This window comes from Erpetoichthys calabaricus, chromosome 6 (assembly GCF_900747795.2).
Source record: "Erpetoichthys calabaricus chromosome 6, fErpCal1.3, whole genome shotgun sequence".
Lineage (NCBI taxonomy): Eukaryota > Metazoa > Chordata > Cladistia > Polypteriformes > Polypteridae > Erpetoichthys > Erpetoichthys calabaricus.
This window is the reverse complement of record NC_041399.2, coordinates 72,514,139-72,529,048: the sequence shown is the minus strand read 5'-3', so window position 1 is coordinate 72,529,048 and position 14,910 is coordinate 72,514,139. Positions and strand designations below refer to the sequence as shown.

The following is a 14,910-nucleotide window of genomic DNA, read 5'->3' as shown; positions in this document are numbered from 1 at the left end:
TATGGTCATGAGCTATGGGTAGTGACCGAAAGAACGAGATCGCGAATACAAGCGACTGAAATGAGTTTCCTCCATAGGGTGTCTGGGCTTTCCCTTAAAGATAGGGTGAGAAGCTCAGTCATCTGGGAGGGGCTCAGAGTAGTGCTGCTGCTCCTCCGCATCGAAAGGAGTCAGATGAGGTGGCTCGGGCATCTGATCAGGATGCCTCCTGGACGCCTCCCTGGTGAGGTGTTCCGGGCACGTCTAACCAGGAGGAGGCCCGGGGAAGACCCAGGACACGCTGGAGGGCCTGGGAACGCCTTGGGATTCCCCCAGAAGAGCCAGAAAAAGTGGCCGGGGAGAGGAAAGTCTGGGCATCTCTGCTCAAGCTGCTGCCCCTGCGACCCGACCTCGGATAAGCGGAAGTGAATGGATGGTTGGATGGATATAGTCATTTGCACCACAGTCACAAAAAGCATTATAGTCACTAGTAATCACTCAGAACAAACATAATATTTTAAAATATTTATATTCTGTGAAAAATAGAACAGAAGTTGAAAATCTATACCTAGAACCGTGACATAGGATTTACAATATGAAATAGAATGAAATTACAATATACTTTTATTTCCAACATGAAACATTAATAGAGCATAAACATTTATTTATTTGGTTTTCATTTATATTCTTATTTTCTGAACACAAGTGGAAAGTCCAATAAAATATTTGTATTCAAAACCTGGTTTCATTTTTAAAAGTATGAAATTCTTGTCCCTTTTATTTCTGTAAAGTATATATTACAGCTACATATTTGTATAGCATATTATTATATCCTTAAGGCTTTGAACTTCATATGGGTGCAAGAAAATAATTAGATTGGACAGACTGGATTCAGTTCATGTACTTGCAGCATTACATCTGCTTCTCCTTCATTAAACAACATGACTCATTTCCTAGTTTATTAAAAGATAATTACTGTCAGCTACTTTAACTCTTTTTTTTATTCTGAAAAGGACTATTGTTGACTGGCTTTATAAATAACATCTTAATCTAGGTCTGAGACATTTATATTGAAAAGTGTAAATCCCTCTGTTTTACCCTCTACTGTATATAAATAATGTGGAGCCTTGCAAACTGCATAAAATTAAAACATTCCTCTTATAATCTGCGTTCTAACACAGAATCACAGGCAGCCATAATCTCTATTGGTGGAACCAGATTCTGCAATAGTTTGAGTACGTTGTGAATAAAGCATGATAGTGTTTTCATGCTATATTATCCATGCATTTTTTTCAATTATTCCACTGTTATGTTTTGTTGGTTTTCCAAAAGCATTGTAATATTAAGTACCTTATTGAATGCATCTTAAGATGTATTTGTTAATTAATGACCATTTCCAAAGTAAAGTAGCATGTAAATGTGTGCGTAAATTAATGACCTAAAAGTCGGACTTGTGATTCATGAGCAGCTTCTTGATTTGGATCTAGTCTGCAGTTCTAACCACAAAAGTCAGGGGCCATTTATCACAGTACAAGAAAATTCACTAACACCCAATTCAGTATAGTGAACCTTTGAAAGGAACACTAGCTGCAAAGTTTATAGTCTGTGAATTTTATTTAATTAGAGTACTTGCCTTCCAGCCTGGTGAATGAGGTTCAAATCCGAACAAGGGCAAATGAGATGCTTTACATATGCATGAAAATTAAACAGAGGCTATACAGTATGTGCAATTTTAAAATATATTTATTTTGAATTATGTCAAATAACCCCTGAATTCAATCTTAGTGCATTTGCCAGAGGGTGGTGGATTATACAGCAAGTAAATTGTTACGGAAAATGCTATGGGAATTAGGAAGATTTACTTTCAACGCCTACACATTTTATTAGAGGGACTTACATTTTGATGTGAATGCTGCCGAGTTGTGATTATTGTTTGCTATTCTGCACAACATTGCAGTGCATGCTGGTATATGCCTTCCCCATGATGAGGTGGAAGATGATGACAAGTAGATTAAAAAAACCTTACAACTGAGTTAACAGGGTAGAACAGACAACTTTATCAGGTGGGTCTGGATACACTAATGAATATTATCACAAATGTTTTCACTTAATATGTAAATAAGTTACGTTTGTCATATTTGTGTCATTACTTGACGTGTTACTTCTATTTCAGTTGTTGCATCAATAAATACACTTCACATTTGTGCCATTGCGTTTCCATTCAATTGAAACTTAATTTTCTCAGCAAGACTGAAAAGCAAAACAAAAAACAAGAATAGCAACTGGTGTTTTATCTGGTCTTCTTTCTACATGTGACTGAAAATAAAAAGTATAAATGACATTGTTTCCTGTATGTGTCATAAAAAAGTCAAAGTAAAGTGTACTGTATATATTTTCTTTAAATAACTCACTTTCATCTGAGGCCAGCATTACTGGTGCTGAAATGGTAAGACTGTTGTATTATAGCTCTATAATAGCTATCTATTCCTCTTGGGTGACTGGCATCTCCAATCACTTCCTTCCACCAGACATAGTCTTCTCTCTTCTCAGATCTTCTTGCCCTTCTCTTCACCACACTTGAAAAGTCTTGATATTTTTGGTTACCTCTGTGCCAGAGCTACTTAGAATACTGTGCGCACTTAATCTCTTAATGATATCATTCTTTTTGTTTCCTTGTTAGCATTTGTGAGGCTGTCTTAAGCTTATAAGATATAATTTCCACCTTCTTCAGTAGAACTTGTAATTCCTTTTGTATAAGGCCTGTTTTCTTTTATGTTCACTGTCTGCTGTTCTTTCTAAATTATGAGAATAGTACCAGGGTGTTGTATCATGTTAGCCATTATGAATGTAGTGAGAGGTCAAGCAAAATGACACCTTGTAGTGGCTAACTAAAAAGATTACAATATTGCCTGAAGAAGGGGCCTGAATTGCCTTGAAAGCTTGCATATTGTAATCTTTTTAGTTAGCTAATAAAAGGTGTCATTTTGCTTGACTTCTCACTTCATTTACGAGAAGAAACTAATGGATTTTTAAGTTTGTATATATTTATTTCATTATGTGTTTTGCTGTATGTATTATTGATGGTTTTCTAAAACTTATTTTAAACATTTATATGTACTTTTAGGATATAATAATGAAAAATATCTGACATTAAGTGTATTGATCATTCAGTTTTCAATTGCTGATGCTTTTCTTCATGCTTAAACAGGGGAGTAGTCAACAAAGAAACACTTTAAACTGCATTATTAAATATTGGATAATGAGGGTTTTTGTGAAATGGTTGCAAAAGTTGCAAGTACTTCACTTATGTCTTTGTTACATTTTCATTAGTAGCTAAAATGCATCATTTTTTAGCTTTTAATTACACATTTTTACCTTTTCAGTTATAATTTTCACACCATTGTCATGTGCATATGCATGCTTTATCTTATTTTATATTTCCTAATTGTAGAAGTAATGAGCTAACTTTCATTAGGATACAAGTGCATCATCTGAGATAATTAATGTATGCCTTCACATTTACTAAAAAAAACAATTTAGAGTTGTCAATCAAATTAACATCACATCTCTCCATGCAAAACCTGAGAGAACATGTAAATTTTGCATAGAAAGTATATCAGTTGGGAACAGAACCTCTGACAAACAGCTACAGATTGGACAACACTATCCAGTATAGTGGATAGTCTAGGCTTAATATACATTCTTCTCACACACATTTCCCTAAAATTCATAGTACAAAGTAAAATTTTATTCCACACACACTGAATTAAAAAATATTATATGTCAAGTAAAGTGAATTAAAAGCTGTGAATTGTCATACAACATAATTTTATATTTTTGAGTGTGATAAAAATTGAACTAAAGTTTTTACACTAGTATTTATTCATTTATTACATTTAAATTAACCTTGAATACTTATAAAAGTATTCTAGTGAAATAAAGCCTTTCTTTAAACCATGTGTGTTCCTGTAAGAGGATGATAAAATATGTATTTAACTTTTGACTTTAAGCCATGTGTATTCTTGTAAAATATGAGTTAATCTCCTAAGGTACAGCTCTTAAAAAAGCCTGCATTGATTGATACTAACTTTTACGGAAAGCAATAAAGGGGTCTCTTAGTAGCAAGGAATTTGTGAATTGGGTTCTTTTGTGCTTGTGCCAGTAGATACATTACTTGGCGTGTGTTAGAACCCAATCAATAAAAAGAATGAAATGTGCTCTTATGTCATGTCAACTTCCTATGAATGCAACATTCATTTCTAGCAGAAATGTACAAAATAAATGTGTTTTCCACAAATATTTATAATAAGGGTAGTAAAGCTAACTACATTTTTATTTCACTTATGAAATGTATTTCAACATGCTCAAAAATTCTTAAAACATTGATAATAAGGTTAAATATTTATTTTAAGCTTTTAAGAACAGAAAATGCAGTTTACACTGTATCTCTATAAGCATTTTATTTAAAGACTACGAAATGCACCAAACACACAGATAAAACACCAAGCAAGTACCTTTGCTGCTTTAACTACATACTGGAGAATTGTTTTGGGAAGTTTAATGATAGATTTTGGCAAGGCCAAGATTGCAGAAGCAAATTTTCCAATTGCTCTCTATAAAGAAGGACAAAGTGAAACAAGGGGGTTAGTTTGTTAGACAAGGGAGCATGAGTTTCTAAAACTTTCTCTATAAAGAAAGATAAAAAATTGATGAATAGTTGCTCTTTAATTAAAGTGAGAAATCAGAGAATCAGAAAAACACAGGGAAAAAACATAATGATGTTAATGAAATTATTGTTAAATGAGACAGAAATACACAGCAATAGACATTATAGGGAAGAGCATTTTAGGGAAGAGCATGTGATATTCCACATACAAACTTATTAAGAAAAGGAAAAAACAAAAAGAAGTTTCAGTTTATATTATTTTATGTACTGTAACAGGTAAACTGTTTACTGGCATTTGTATACCTGAAACGCTGATTTCTTTGGTGGTTCATCATCTTTTTTTTCCTCCTCCTCCTCTTCTTCACTGTCTGTCTCAAATAAGTAATAATCTCCACTGCGAACCACTGGTTGACACAAGTGTAAAAAATGAAAAAGGGGCAAGAAGACAGCAGTCTATATATATATATATATATATATATATATATATATATATATATTAACTGCATGTAACATACTGTATATATATATATAACAATATATATATCCACCTTAATAACAGGGTGTCTGGCTTGTTGCTATGTCGGTGTCATTCCAATAGATGGCGCATCACAAACATTTTTAGTGATAAAATATACTGCAGTTGTCATTCCAATAGATGGCGCATCACAAACATTTTTAGTGATAAAATATACTGCAGTTGTCATTCCAATAGATGGCGCATCACATTTACACTGCTTTTATAAATTCCATACCACATGGAACATAAATAACATTGACATCTGCATTGTCTAGTGTACTGCAAATACTAATAAATCTATGCTTTATATAAAGTATATATCTTTATATACTTCATATCATTATAATCAGGTATAACATGACGTGATATGCTTAACGAATATACGAGTTTCATCCATTCACCTTTCAGTTATTTAGTTTTGATTTATAAATATAAGTATATTAAATTATGTCTGCAATTGTTAGGTATTGCTTCCTACATATTTTATTCTGATTTCAAAGAGCTCAAAAAATAATTTACTTCATAAAGTCAGGCCGGAATTGCTTTGGTCACACAGAATTCTAAAAACATTGTATTATACTTAGTGTTTCATAAGTTCACACATAATATAATTCACTTATGTTGACACTGCTTTGTGGAATAAAAGCCATAGATCATATTAAAGTTCCAGGCCATTCATGAAAATGAACTTTTTATTCATGTATCGAGTGCCAAATGTGTTGTGCTTCACCACGAAAATGACAATTTCTGTCACAAAAGTACGTCCTGTGCTGCACACTTACCACCATATAATGTATATACAACTTATTTTTAAACAACAACAGGAAATAGGAAAAAAAAGCTTAATTCAGTTCACACTGTTTTTGAAAAAGTCAATTAATTCCCAGTTAGCATTCTTGAAAATGTGAACATTGTTCACACGTGATAAACACTGATTATGCTAGAATAATTTTATTTCAGAAAAACTGCCGATATTCACTGACAGTAGTGATATTATAATAACATATAAAATAACTGTTATCTAAGAGCCTCAGAATATAAAATCATTTGTTTAAATCTTTGTTTCATTAATCATTTTTAAATAATTTTTATTTTTTACATGCTAAAATGTTTTTATTAGTGAAGTTAAATGTAGTTTGATCATTTGTAAATATAAATGTGAAATGTATAATTTCTCATTTTGCAAAATTATACTTACTATCTAGATTTTAAATAACATACAGACTAAATGAGAATACATATACCTCTGATCACATGTACAAAAATGCCATAAATAATACAGTTGGCATATTTATAGTTAAAATATTATTTTAAAGAAACATTATTGTTTTAAACTTTACTAAGCAATAAACAGAATTAACAAAAACATATTGTCAGTACTTCCTGCAAGCACCATCAGTTGGATAATATTAAAAATTACATTTTTTGCATTCTCAGTTTCCATATGAGAGTTCCAAGCCTCCAATATCTAAAAATTACTTTCATTTTCATAAGGTGTTAGAAAAACCTTATATCCTTGAATAGAAGAGTTAGCATGGACACATCATGGGATGAAGGGGGAATGATGAAATCAACTGAATGAAACAAAAGGTACTGCTAATGAGGATGTTCCTTTATCAACAACAGGCTACATTCTAAAACATCATAATGGAGAGAAATTCAAAGCATCAGATGTTATTTTATTATAATGGTATATTATAAATTATAAAAAGGCATTAGTGTAAATAACAACTAAAGATTATAAATCATAACATATTTTACTTATCTTAAAACTAAAACAGTGCTCCAATTTATTTCAAGGTGTTTTGTAAGCTTCTTTTCTAATAATAATTTGAATTAGAACAGACTTATATTAGCAATGTAAAATACTTACATGTTAGTACAAACAGTAATAGTAGTGTAATCTAAACACGTCAAAGGCTTAAGGCTAGGTTCACCAACTGAAAGTCTGTGTGAAAGTTTTTTTCTGGGTCCAATTTTTTCATTTGTAATATTATGCTAAATATGTAAATGTCTGGTATCATTTGCCCTAAAATTTCAGTGAGGGACTGTGGTTTTATTTATTTAATAATCCTGTGTGATGTAGCTCTTTCAAGGCAGAAATACTTTTGCTACTGTCACATTTATTCCAGTCTGAATTATTCAAAAATAAAAATGACTTGTGCTTGTTTTCAAGGGCGACGGTGAGCATTTGTGACCAATCAGCTGTAAGTTGTAATTGCTTTAACTTGCATAATGTATTTGAATGAGTGAATTACCTCTGACAGTAAAATCAAATTTAATGCAGTATTATACATATAGACTCGGTAAAAGAATGAAGTAATTCATCTGAATGCAGCAAAGATGGTGACACTTGTCCATTCAACTATCTATTTTCTCAAAGGCTTAAAAAAAAGGAAAGAGATTTGGAACATTAAAAGCATCAGGTATTTTTGACATAAGGAATTTGAATTAATTAAACACTATTCTCCAGTAAGTGTTATTTCCCAGCTAATTTCACAAACCTGACAAAGTGATCATATGGCAAACCTGTTTTAAAAAATGTCTTGTTACAAAAGCATGCTTAAAGAGTTTCTGTCAATTTATTTAGCACTGATATTATATGTATTTTTTAGCACTGATTTTAACCAGTATTTGTTTTTGGGGTACTAAACACATCTGACAGGTTTGAACTGTCAAATGTATGTTATATGAATTAGTGAGTGACTGGAAGGTAGTATCTCGGAGTGATTGAGACATTTTGTCTGTTAATGTGTGTGAGAAATGTGTGTGTTTGGGGATGGCTTTGTTATGACAGGGTCTGGCCCAAACAGTATTTGCTCTATAACAATTTGAACACAAGTCAAATCTATTTGATGCACCATGGCCTGACAATGTGTTAAACAGCAAGAAGATGAATTTGATTAGAATTTACACTTTTAACAAAAAAAAAATTGCTGTCTTCTGTGTGGATAGATGAATTGTATCAGTAAGATTTAGTGTGTTGTTTAACAGGTATTAAGGAGAACAGTCATTGATATAATTTTCAAGCAATCCACTACTATACCCATTTGTGTTAAACAAAACAGATTCCAATGTTTCATCAAAAAAGTATATGCCAAACTATGCAATAAACATTTGTCAATAAAAAGAACCCTGTTGTAATTTATGTTATTTTCATGAGCAAGGAAATTATCATTAAGCTCAGGCAGTCATGGGAAAATGGCTATAGCTTATTATTATTATTATTTTCTGGTAGAGTCCCATTGTTACCACCTGTATCAGTCCTAGGCTAAGACACAGGGAAGTTTTATGTGGTGTGTATACATGTACAGTATATGTCTTACGGGATTGTGTATGTGTTAAGTAACTTCCTCATTATGTGACATATACTTAAAATGGCTTCTTTCCGTATTTATATGTAGTTGTATTGGTTTATATGTAATGTCTGCTTCCTTTTATGTAGTGTATGTGGGATGACACCAGTGATGAACACAATGGCCACAATGATCACTTTGTTCATTCTCCACAAGCATTGTATTTCTTCTTCTTTTTTATTATTATTTTTATTATTACTATTATTATTACATAAACAATTATATTACTGTTATATAATGTTATATATTATATATTTGATTAAAGCTTTGTATTAACCGTTTATGTGAATGTTGATTCATATTTAAATTAGGTTGTTTGTAACAAAAATAATATTAGGTTTTTAATTAATTTTAATTAGCTCTTTGAAACGGCTGAATTGCATTGCTATTCTAAAATAAATATATTAGAAAATCTCTTACATTTTAAGAGGTAATTTAGTCTATTTGTTATAAAAGATATAATGATATTGATATTAATAAAATTCACTCTTTTTTTCAGTCTTAAATAAATAGGCTAAAATAATCTAACTGAGAATACTAGTAGTGGTGTGGTAATTTGTATAAAATAAAACAACACCAACATATAGTTGTAGGCAGTAAGAACGTATTTTTATTATTCTTAGATTAATAACAATAAACTACAATGATAAATGTTTTTGAATGTTGAAATATTAAGCACGGTTAACTTACAAAAAGTCATTCAATCATTCTGGCGCACTCAGTGAATATTGTTTCAGTGCATATGTATCACTGAAATTCAGATCATTAATATTAATGCATATGAGCATTGTTATCACTCACTGATAATAAATCTGTTGAATCAATAAACAGGTACTGAAATCCATCTTTCATCCACAACTGTAACATTCCATCTGGTCTTTTAAACTATCACAGCTGGAGTAACATTGTCATGATATGGATACTGGTTTTCCATCTAGAGTGCATCTAAATACTGAAAAATTAGCAAACATATGAGTTAACTAAGTTGAGCAATATTATGGAAAATATAATACTGACATAATTGTTATCATGCAACTCAGTCATTTGTATTGAATGCAATATATCACTTCTTTCCTGAGGAACAGGAGGAGGAGGTGGGGATGGCTTGATCACACCCTGAGAAAGCCAGACACCAACATCACAAGAAGGGCCTTAACTTGGAACAACAACGGATATGGAAGCAAGAACGACTGAGAAACAGTTGGTGCAAAGATCTTGGTGCAAATGTCAAATAGTTGGTCTTGGGATGGGGGTAACTACTGGCAGCAACATTGGATAGGGGATGCTGACTAATGGTCATCGATGATCTATACTCCAGGAGGGGCAAAGGGCTTAAGTAAGAGTAGTCAATATATTGCAAAATGTAACATGTAGTCTGCAGAACATTATAAATTATCACCAATTAACACTTTGTTTCCATTCAGATTTTACTGTAACAATTCCATTTTTTTTGCATTTCAGCACTGTTAAATGCTAAGGCTGCTTTGTTAACAAATACATGTTAAATAAATTATTTGATAAATCTAAATTAGCCTGGTACCACCTTACATATCAGCACTGGTTAAGCAGCGTGTCACTTCTCGCTCTCTCAGATCATCAAGCACTGCTCGTCTCGAACCTCCCTTACTTAAAAGAAGAGGACGACATGCATCAAGACTCTTTGCAGTGTTGGCTCCTCAGTGGTGGAACGAACTTCCTCTTGCTGTACGAACAGCGGAGTCCCTCACTGTCTTCAAACGTCGTCTGAAGACACACTTCTTTAAACAGCACTTGGGGGACTAAAGTCCCCATACTTTTTTCTACCCTTTTTCTCTTAAAAAAAAAAAAAAAAAAAAATTTTGTACTAAACTTACTATTTTCTTCTAGCATGGTTTTGTGTACAACTTGGCCAGCGGTAACTTGTTTAATGACAGTAGATTTAATCCTAGCCTAAAAAGACTGAAGAACAGTCGTAGACTACTAAGCACTGTTGTAAGTCGCTCTGGATAAGAGCGTCTGCTAAATGTTGTAAATGTAAATGTAAAAGTAAATGGTACAACTGAGTGCTGATATGTGCTTGACTGTTCCCTAATAAGTCTTGGTGCCCCATTTTGTGAATTCAGTGCTGTGGAAAAAAATTGGACACTTTGAATCTCTCCATTATTGACCAGTTGTAATAAAATAAGACATCATCCATTTCCTTTATTCCCAGTATTAGAAAGAACAGTGCCATTCTAGATACATTTAATTATCTCAAAACAGATTTCACAGGTGAGAATAATATTTACTGGTGTACAGGAAAAGGATAGTGTCTACTTTGAATAATGCTACAATTTCAAAGAGCATAAACAGAGTTGTTCTTTACTGATGGCTCTACAGAAAAATGTATTTTTATAATTTAATTGTAAAATTTTTAGAAGAACAAAAAATTTAAAATTTTCAAATTAAAATATCACATTTGCATTATCACTTTTTTGCTCAACTCTTCTGGAAATCATCCTATTTAAGGTGACTTTAAATTAAACTTGATATGTAAATGTAATGTATCTTTTAACATTTTGCACATAAGTAACGACTGCAAATGGCTAAATTACCATAATTTTGAAACCTTAAATAGGCACTCAAAAAGTGATAATGTGTCTTAAAAAATATCTAGAATCTGTAGAGTCATTGTCATGAAAAAAATCCATGAACTATGCAGTAAGAGATTTCTCTGTGTTCTAGTCAAGGACATAAGGCTGTACTTCAAAAGACTTAGAGGATTGTAGGAAACCTACTGGAAGCATGGTCAACCCAGGGCCGCCACCACTGCTTTTTTTTGCCCTTGGCTTTTTCTTTGTCTGCTTCCCCTAAAATAAAATAGTGTTCAAACATGAATTAAAATAGAGAATTCAAATAAGGGCTGTATTTTTTACATACTTTAAAAAATGCTTTACATTTGTTTAACTGTTAGCGAAAGATGTGATGTCCTGAAAATATAAAATGCTTAAATCATTAGCTACCTGTTCATTCTTATTAAACTGCTTTAATTTTTAATATCAAATTACACTTCATTATTACAGGTCGTAGAGAAATGTACATTCAACTAAAGGTTATATTTTCTTGCTGTATATTAAAAGTATATTAATTCATTTTATCCTTGAGATGTGCAAACTCTAATGTGGTGATGCTACTAGCTGGACTGCAACTTGTGCGTATTCATGCCCTGATACACACGTTTAGGATAAATCGTACCTTGACTTGTTCATTCTAAATGTGAGTAAATGTTGTCTGCAATGAATCTTGATATGCAGCCAGGGATGTCATAACTGGTCCCAGTTATCCATGACTTTGACCTTAGAAAATCTGGCATAGAAAATGGATGAATGCATGAAGGTGACTATACTAAACATAGCAAGTTTGGGGCCTGGGGTGTTTCAATAATACATATTTTATTTTATTTAAATATTAAAAGTTCTGAGTTTCAATAAGGAACAATGGTATCCTGCCTCCATGTCCATTTTCCAGAATTCATCAAAAACATATTATAGATTTGATGTAATCAAAGGGGTACTCATATGAAAAGCAATGCGAGTCTGATGTTTGTTATTGTTTAAAGCTCAAGATTCACAGATACATTTGAGTTGTATGTACTAAAATATTAATTGTCCTGTGATATGATATGATAATCTTTTCCTGAGTTTTTTCTTAAAGTGTCTTGTATCTTATATTGATAAAATATAATATAAAGAAAATATGACATTAAAGTAATGCTTACAATAAAGATTTTTTACAAATGTTTTGTTTACCTCACATACATACATAATATAGTACAGCATATTAGTGACATATCTTGTATATCATAAGGAATACTATTTAGTACCCTCAATCCATTAATAAATACATGTTTACATGTATGATTATTATTTTATTAATTTAAGGTGTCAATATTAACTGAACCTTCCTTCATATTGCATAAGCATGAAATGTAAAAGACAAAAGTAACAGAATAAAAGGATATTAGTTTGGAGTTGTGGAAGATTTATTCCTAGTCATCTTGACAATTGTAAAAGTGGCACCCAATTTGTGAATTTCCCCTTGGGATTAATAAAGTATCTATCTATCTATCTATCTATCTATCTATCTATCTATCTATCAAACAAGTATAAGCGGAACTGCAATATAAGCTCTTGTATGCTGAAACTGATGGTGAAAAATAAAGTGTAATGAAAGGAGAAAGTTACAGAAATAGAAAAGTAATAGGTTATAAAAAGGCCTTATGGTGAATGTAGGAAAAATGAAAGCTAGAGATGTGATAAGATAAGATGAGGGAAAGCACTGCTGGAGATGTGATAAGAAGAGAAGAAAAACAGGCTGAGATTGTTTGGGTATGCTGCGTGAAAAGCTGAGTGAAGTGGCTGAATGGATATAGGCCCAGTGATGAAAGAGGAAGGAACAGGACCCAAGAAAACCTAGATGGAAGAAGTGTCAGAAGAATAAGAGGAATGAATTTAATTTCTAATGGTGCCCAATGACATAAAAACAATTGAAAACAGGACTAGGAAAAGAAAGGGACAACCTAGGTAACACTATGGTACATAACTTAAAATGTCAGTTGTTTTTTTTATTAAAAGGAATTTAAAGACAAAATTATAATGTATACATAGCAGTGCTCTCTCCAGACCAATAACTAGATTTATATTTTTATACTTGACTATTTTAGACAGATGAGCAACAAAAGTATACATACACTGATTTTGATTTCAAAATTACAACAGGATAAGCTCCTATGCAAAAGTGTTTTTTGGTGAACTTCTCTCTAATAGTACTTTATGTTTTCATTGTTCTATAGAGATTAAGAGCTGAGAACTGCCATTTTGTTTTTGTAAAAATGTTTAAACAGCAATCTCTGTTGATAAATGGAATCTAATATGTTTGTATGATTTTGTTCCCTTCAATATGTATATAAAAATATATTTCTAAGATCAGACATTTTTAAAGTAGATTTTGAACTTTGCTTTTTTAATACTGACTATCCTTGCATTTTAAAAAGTAGTTAGCACGCAAACTGGTAGATCACAGTAACATTACCTTCATCATCATCTTCCTGCTGTTGACTGATGTTCTGCCCCTCTGCTGACTCTTGTGCCATACTCAGCATCCTCTCTTTGCCTTTCTTAAATTTCTGTTGTCGGGTTTTGATGCGATCCATTCTAATTTAACAGTAAATGCAATAACTTATGGTTAAGTTAATAAAAAAAAGAAGTTTAGAACACCACAAAGTAGACTTAAAACTTTCCCTACAGCACCATCTCAATCATTAAATGAAACAAATGTGAAATCATATACAATTATATACTTATACTGTACACTTATGAACCTGACTGGGTAGACCATGGGTTCACTGCTTCAGCACTTATAAGTTCATTGTTATACACTGTGCTCACTTAATCTTCCTTCATGTCACAAATTATGTGATGATTTCACAAAGTAAAAAACAAATAAACTACTCAAAACATTTTTAATATTCATACTCTACTCAGAACTCTGTGGTTAAGGTTCTGTGCTTCCTCAAGATAATGCTTTTCTGAATCTCATTTAAACAACTGATACTGTAAAACCAATTATAAAACCTAATTTGATGAGTTATTTTATAGCAACATTACTGTTGTAGAATTTTGAAAATTGGTTGCAAACTAAGTGTAAGAGGGAACTATTGAATAATCATTATTATCATCCATCTTTCCAACCCACTTATCTAGGGGCAGGGTCACAGGGCAGCTGGAGTCTATCCCCGCAATCATAGGGAACAAGGCAGGAACAACACCTAGGCAAGGCACCATTCTACTGCAGGGTGAACACATACACCAACTATGGCCAATTTAGCAATCCCAGTAAACTGAGCCTGCAAATCTTTGGACTATAGGTGGAAACTGAAGCACAGGAACAAAATCAGGTAAATTTGGGGGGAAAATGCAAACTCCATCTGGAGAACATACAGGACACAAACCTCGGTTTCTGTTCTGCAAGACAGCAGTGCTACCACTGCACGACCATAGTTATTATTATCTTCATACATCAAATATATTAAATCTGAATGGTAGGTAAATAGGACCCTACAGAGATGAGGTTTCCCTTATACAGTAAATAGCTTATTATAAGTATAGTTTTTTTCTGCTGTGCCTAATGAACAAATATATAGATTCAGCTTGGAAATTAAAGGTTAACTCAACAATATCTGAAATGCTAAACACCTCAGGGTTTAGGATGCTCATGTCATCATCCTATCTAAGTTGTTCATCTCCACTTGTTATCTGTTATCTCACACTAATCAAGTCACTGAGATTAAGTAAGCATGGAAACCGTTTCAGAGAGGCAAATATGGTTTCTGTTTTGGTGGACACAATTAATGAACAATGCAGCAACAAAGACAA

At 32.4% G+C, this 14,910-nt stretch overlaps 1 protein-coding gene across 1 annotated transcript in view; it reads right to left on the bottom strand.

Annotated features, from left to right (window-relative positions):
* The window catches only part of LOC114653397 (piezo-type mechanosensitive ion channel component 2), a 558,353-nt gene that overhangs the window by 56,553 nt on the left and 486,890 nt on the right, over positions 1-14,910 (bottom strand). The window contains exons 30-33 of the mRNA XM_051928878.1: positions 13,568-13,689; positions 11,275-11,346; positions 4,949-5,049; positions 4,494-4,592 (exon numbers count right to left, since the gene is read on the bottom strand). Coding sequence (XP_051784838.1) covers positions 4,494-4,592; positions 4,949-5,049; positions 11,275-11,346; positions 13,568-13,689 — 394 coding nt within the window. The remainder of the gene's footprint in view (positions 1-4,493; positions 4,593-4,948; positions 5,050-11,274; positions 11,347-13,567; positions 13,690-14,910) is intronic.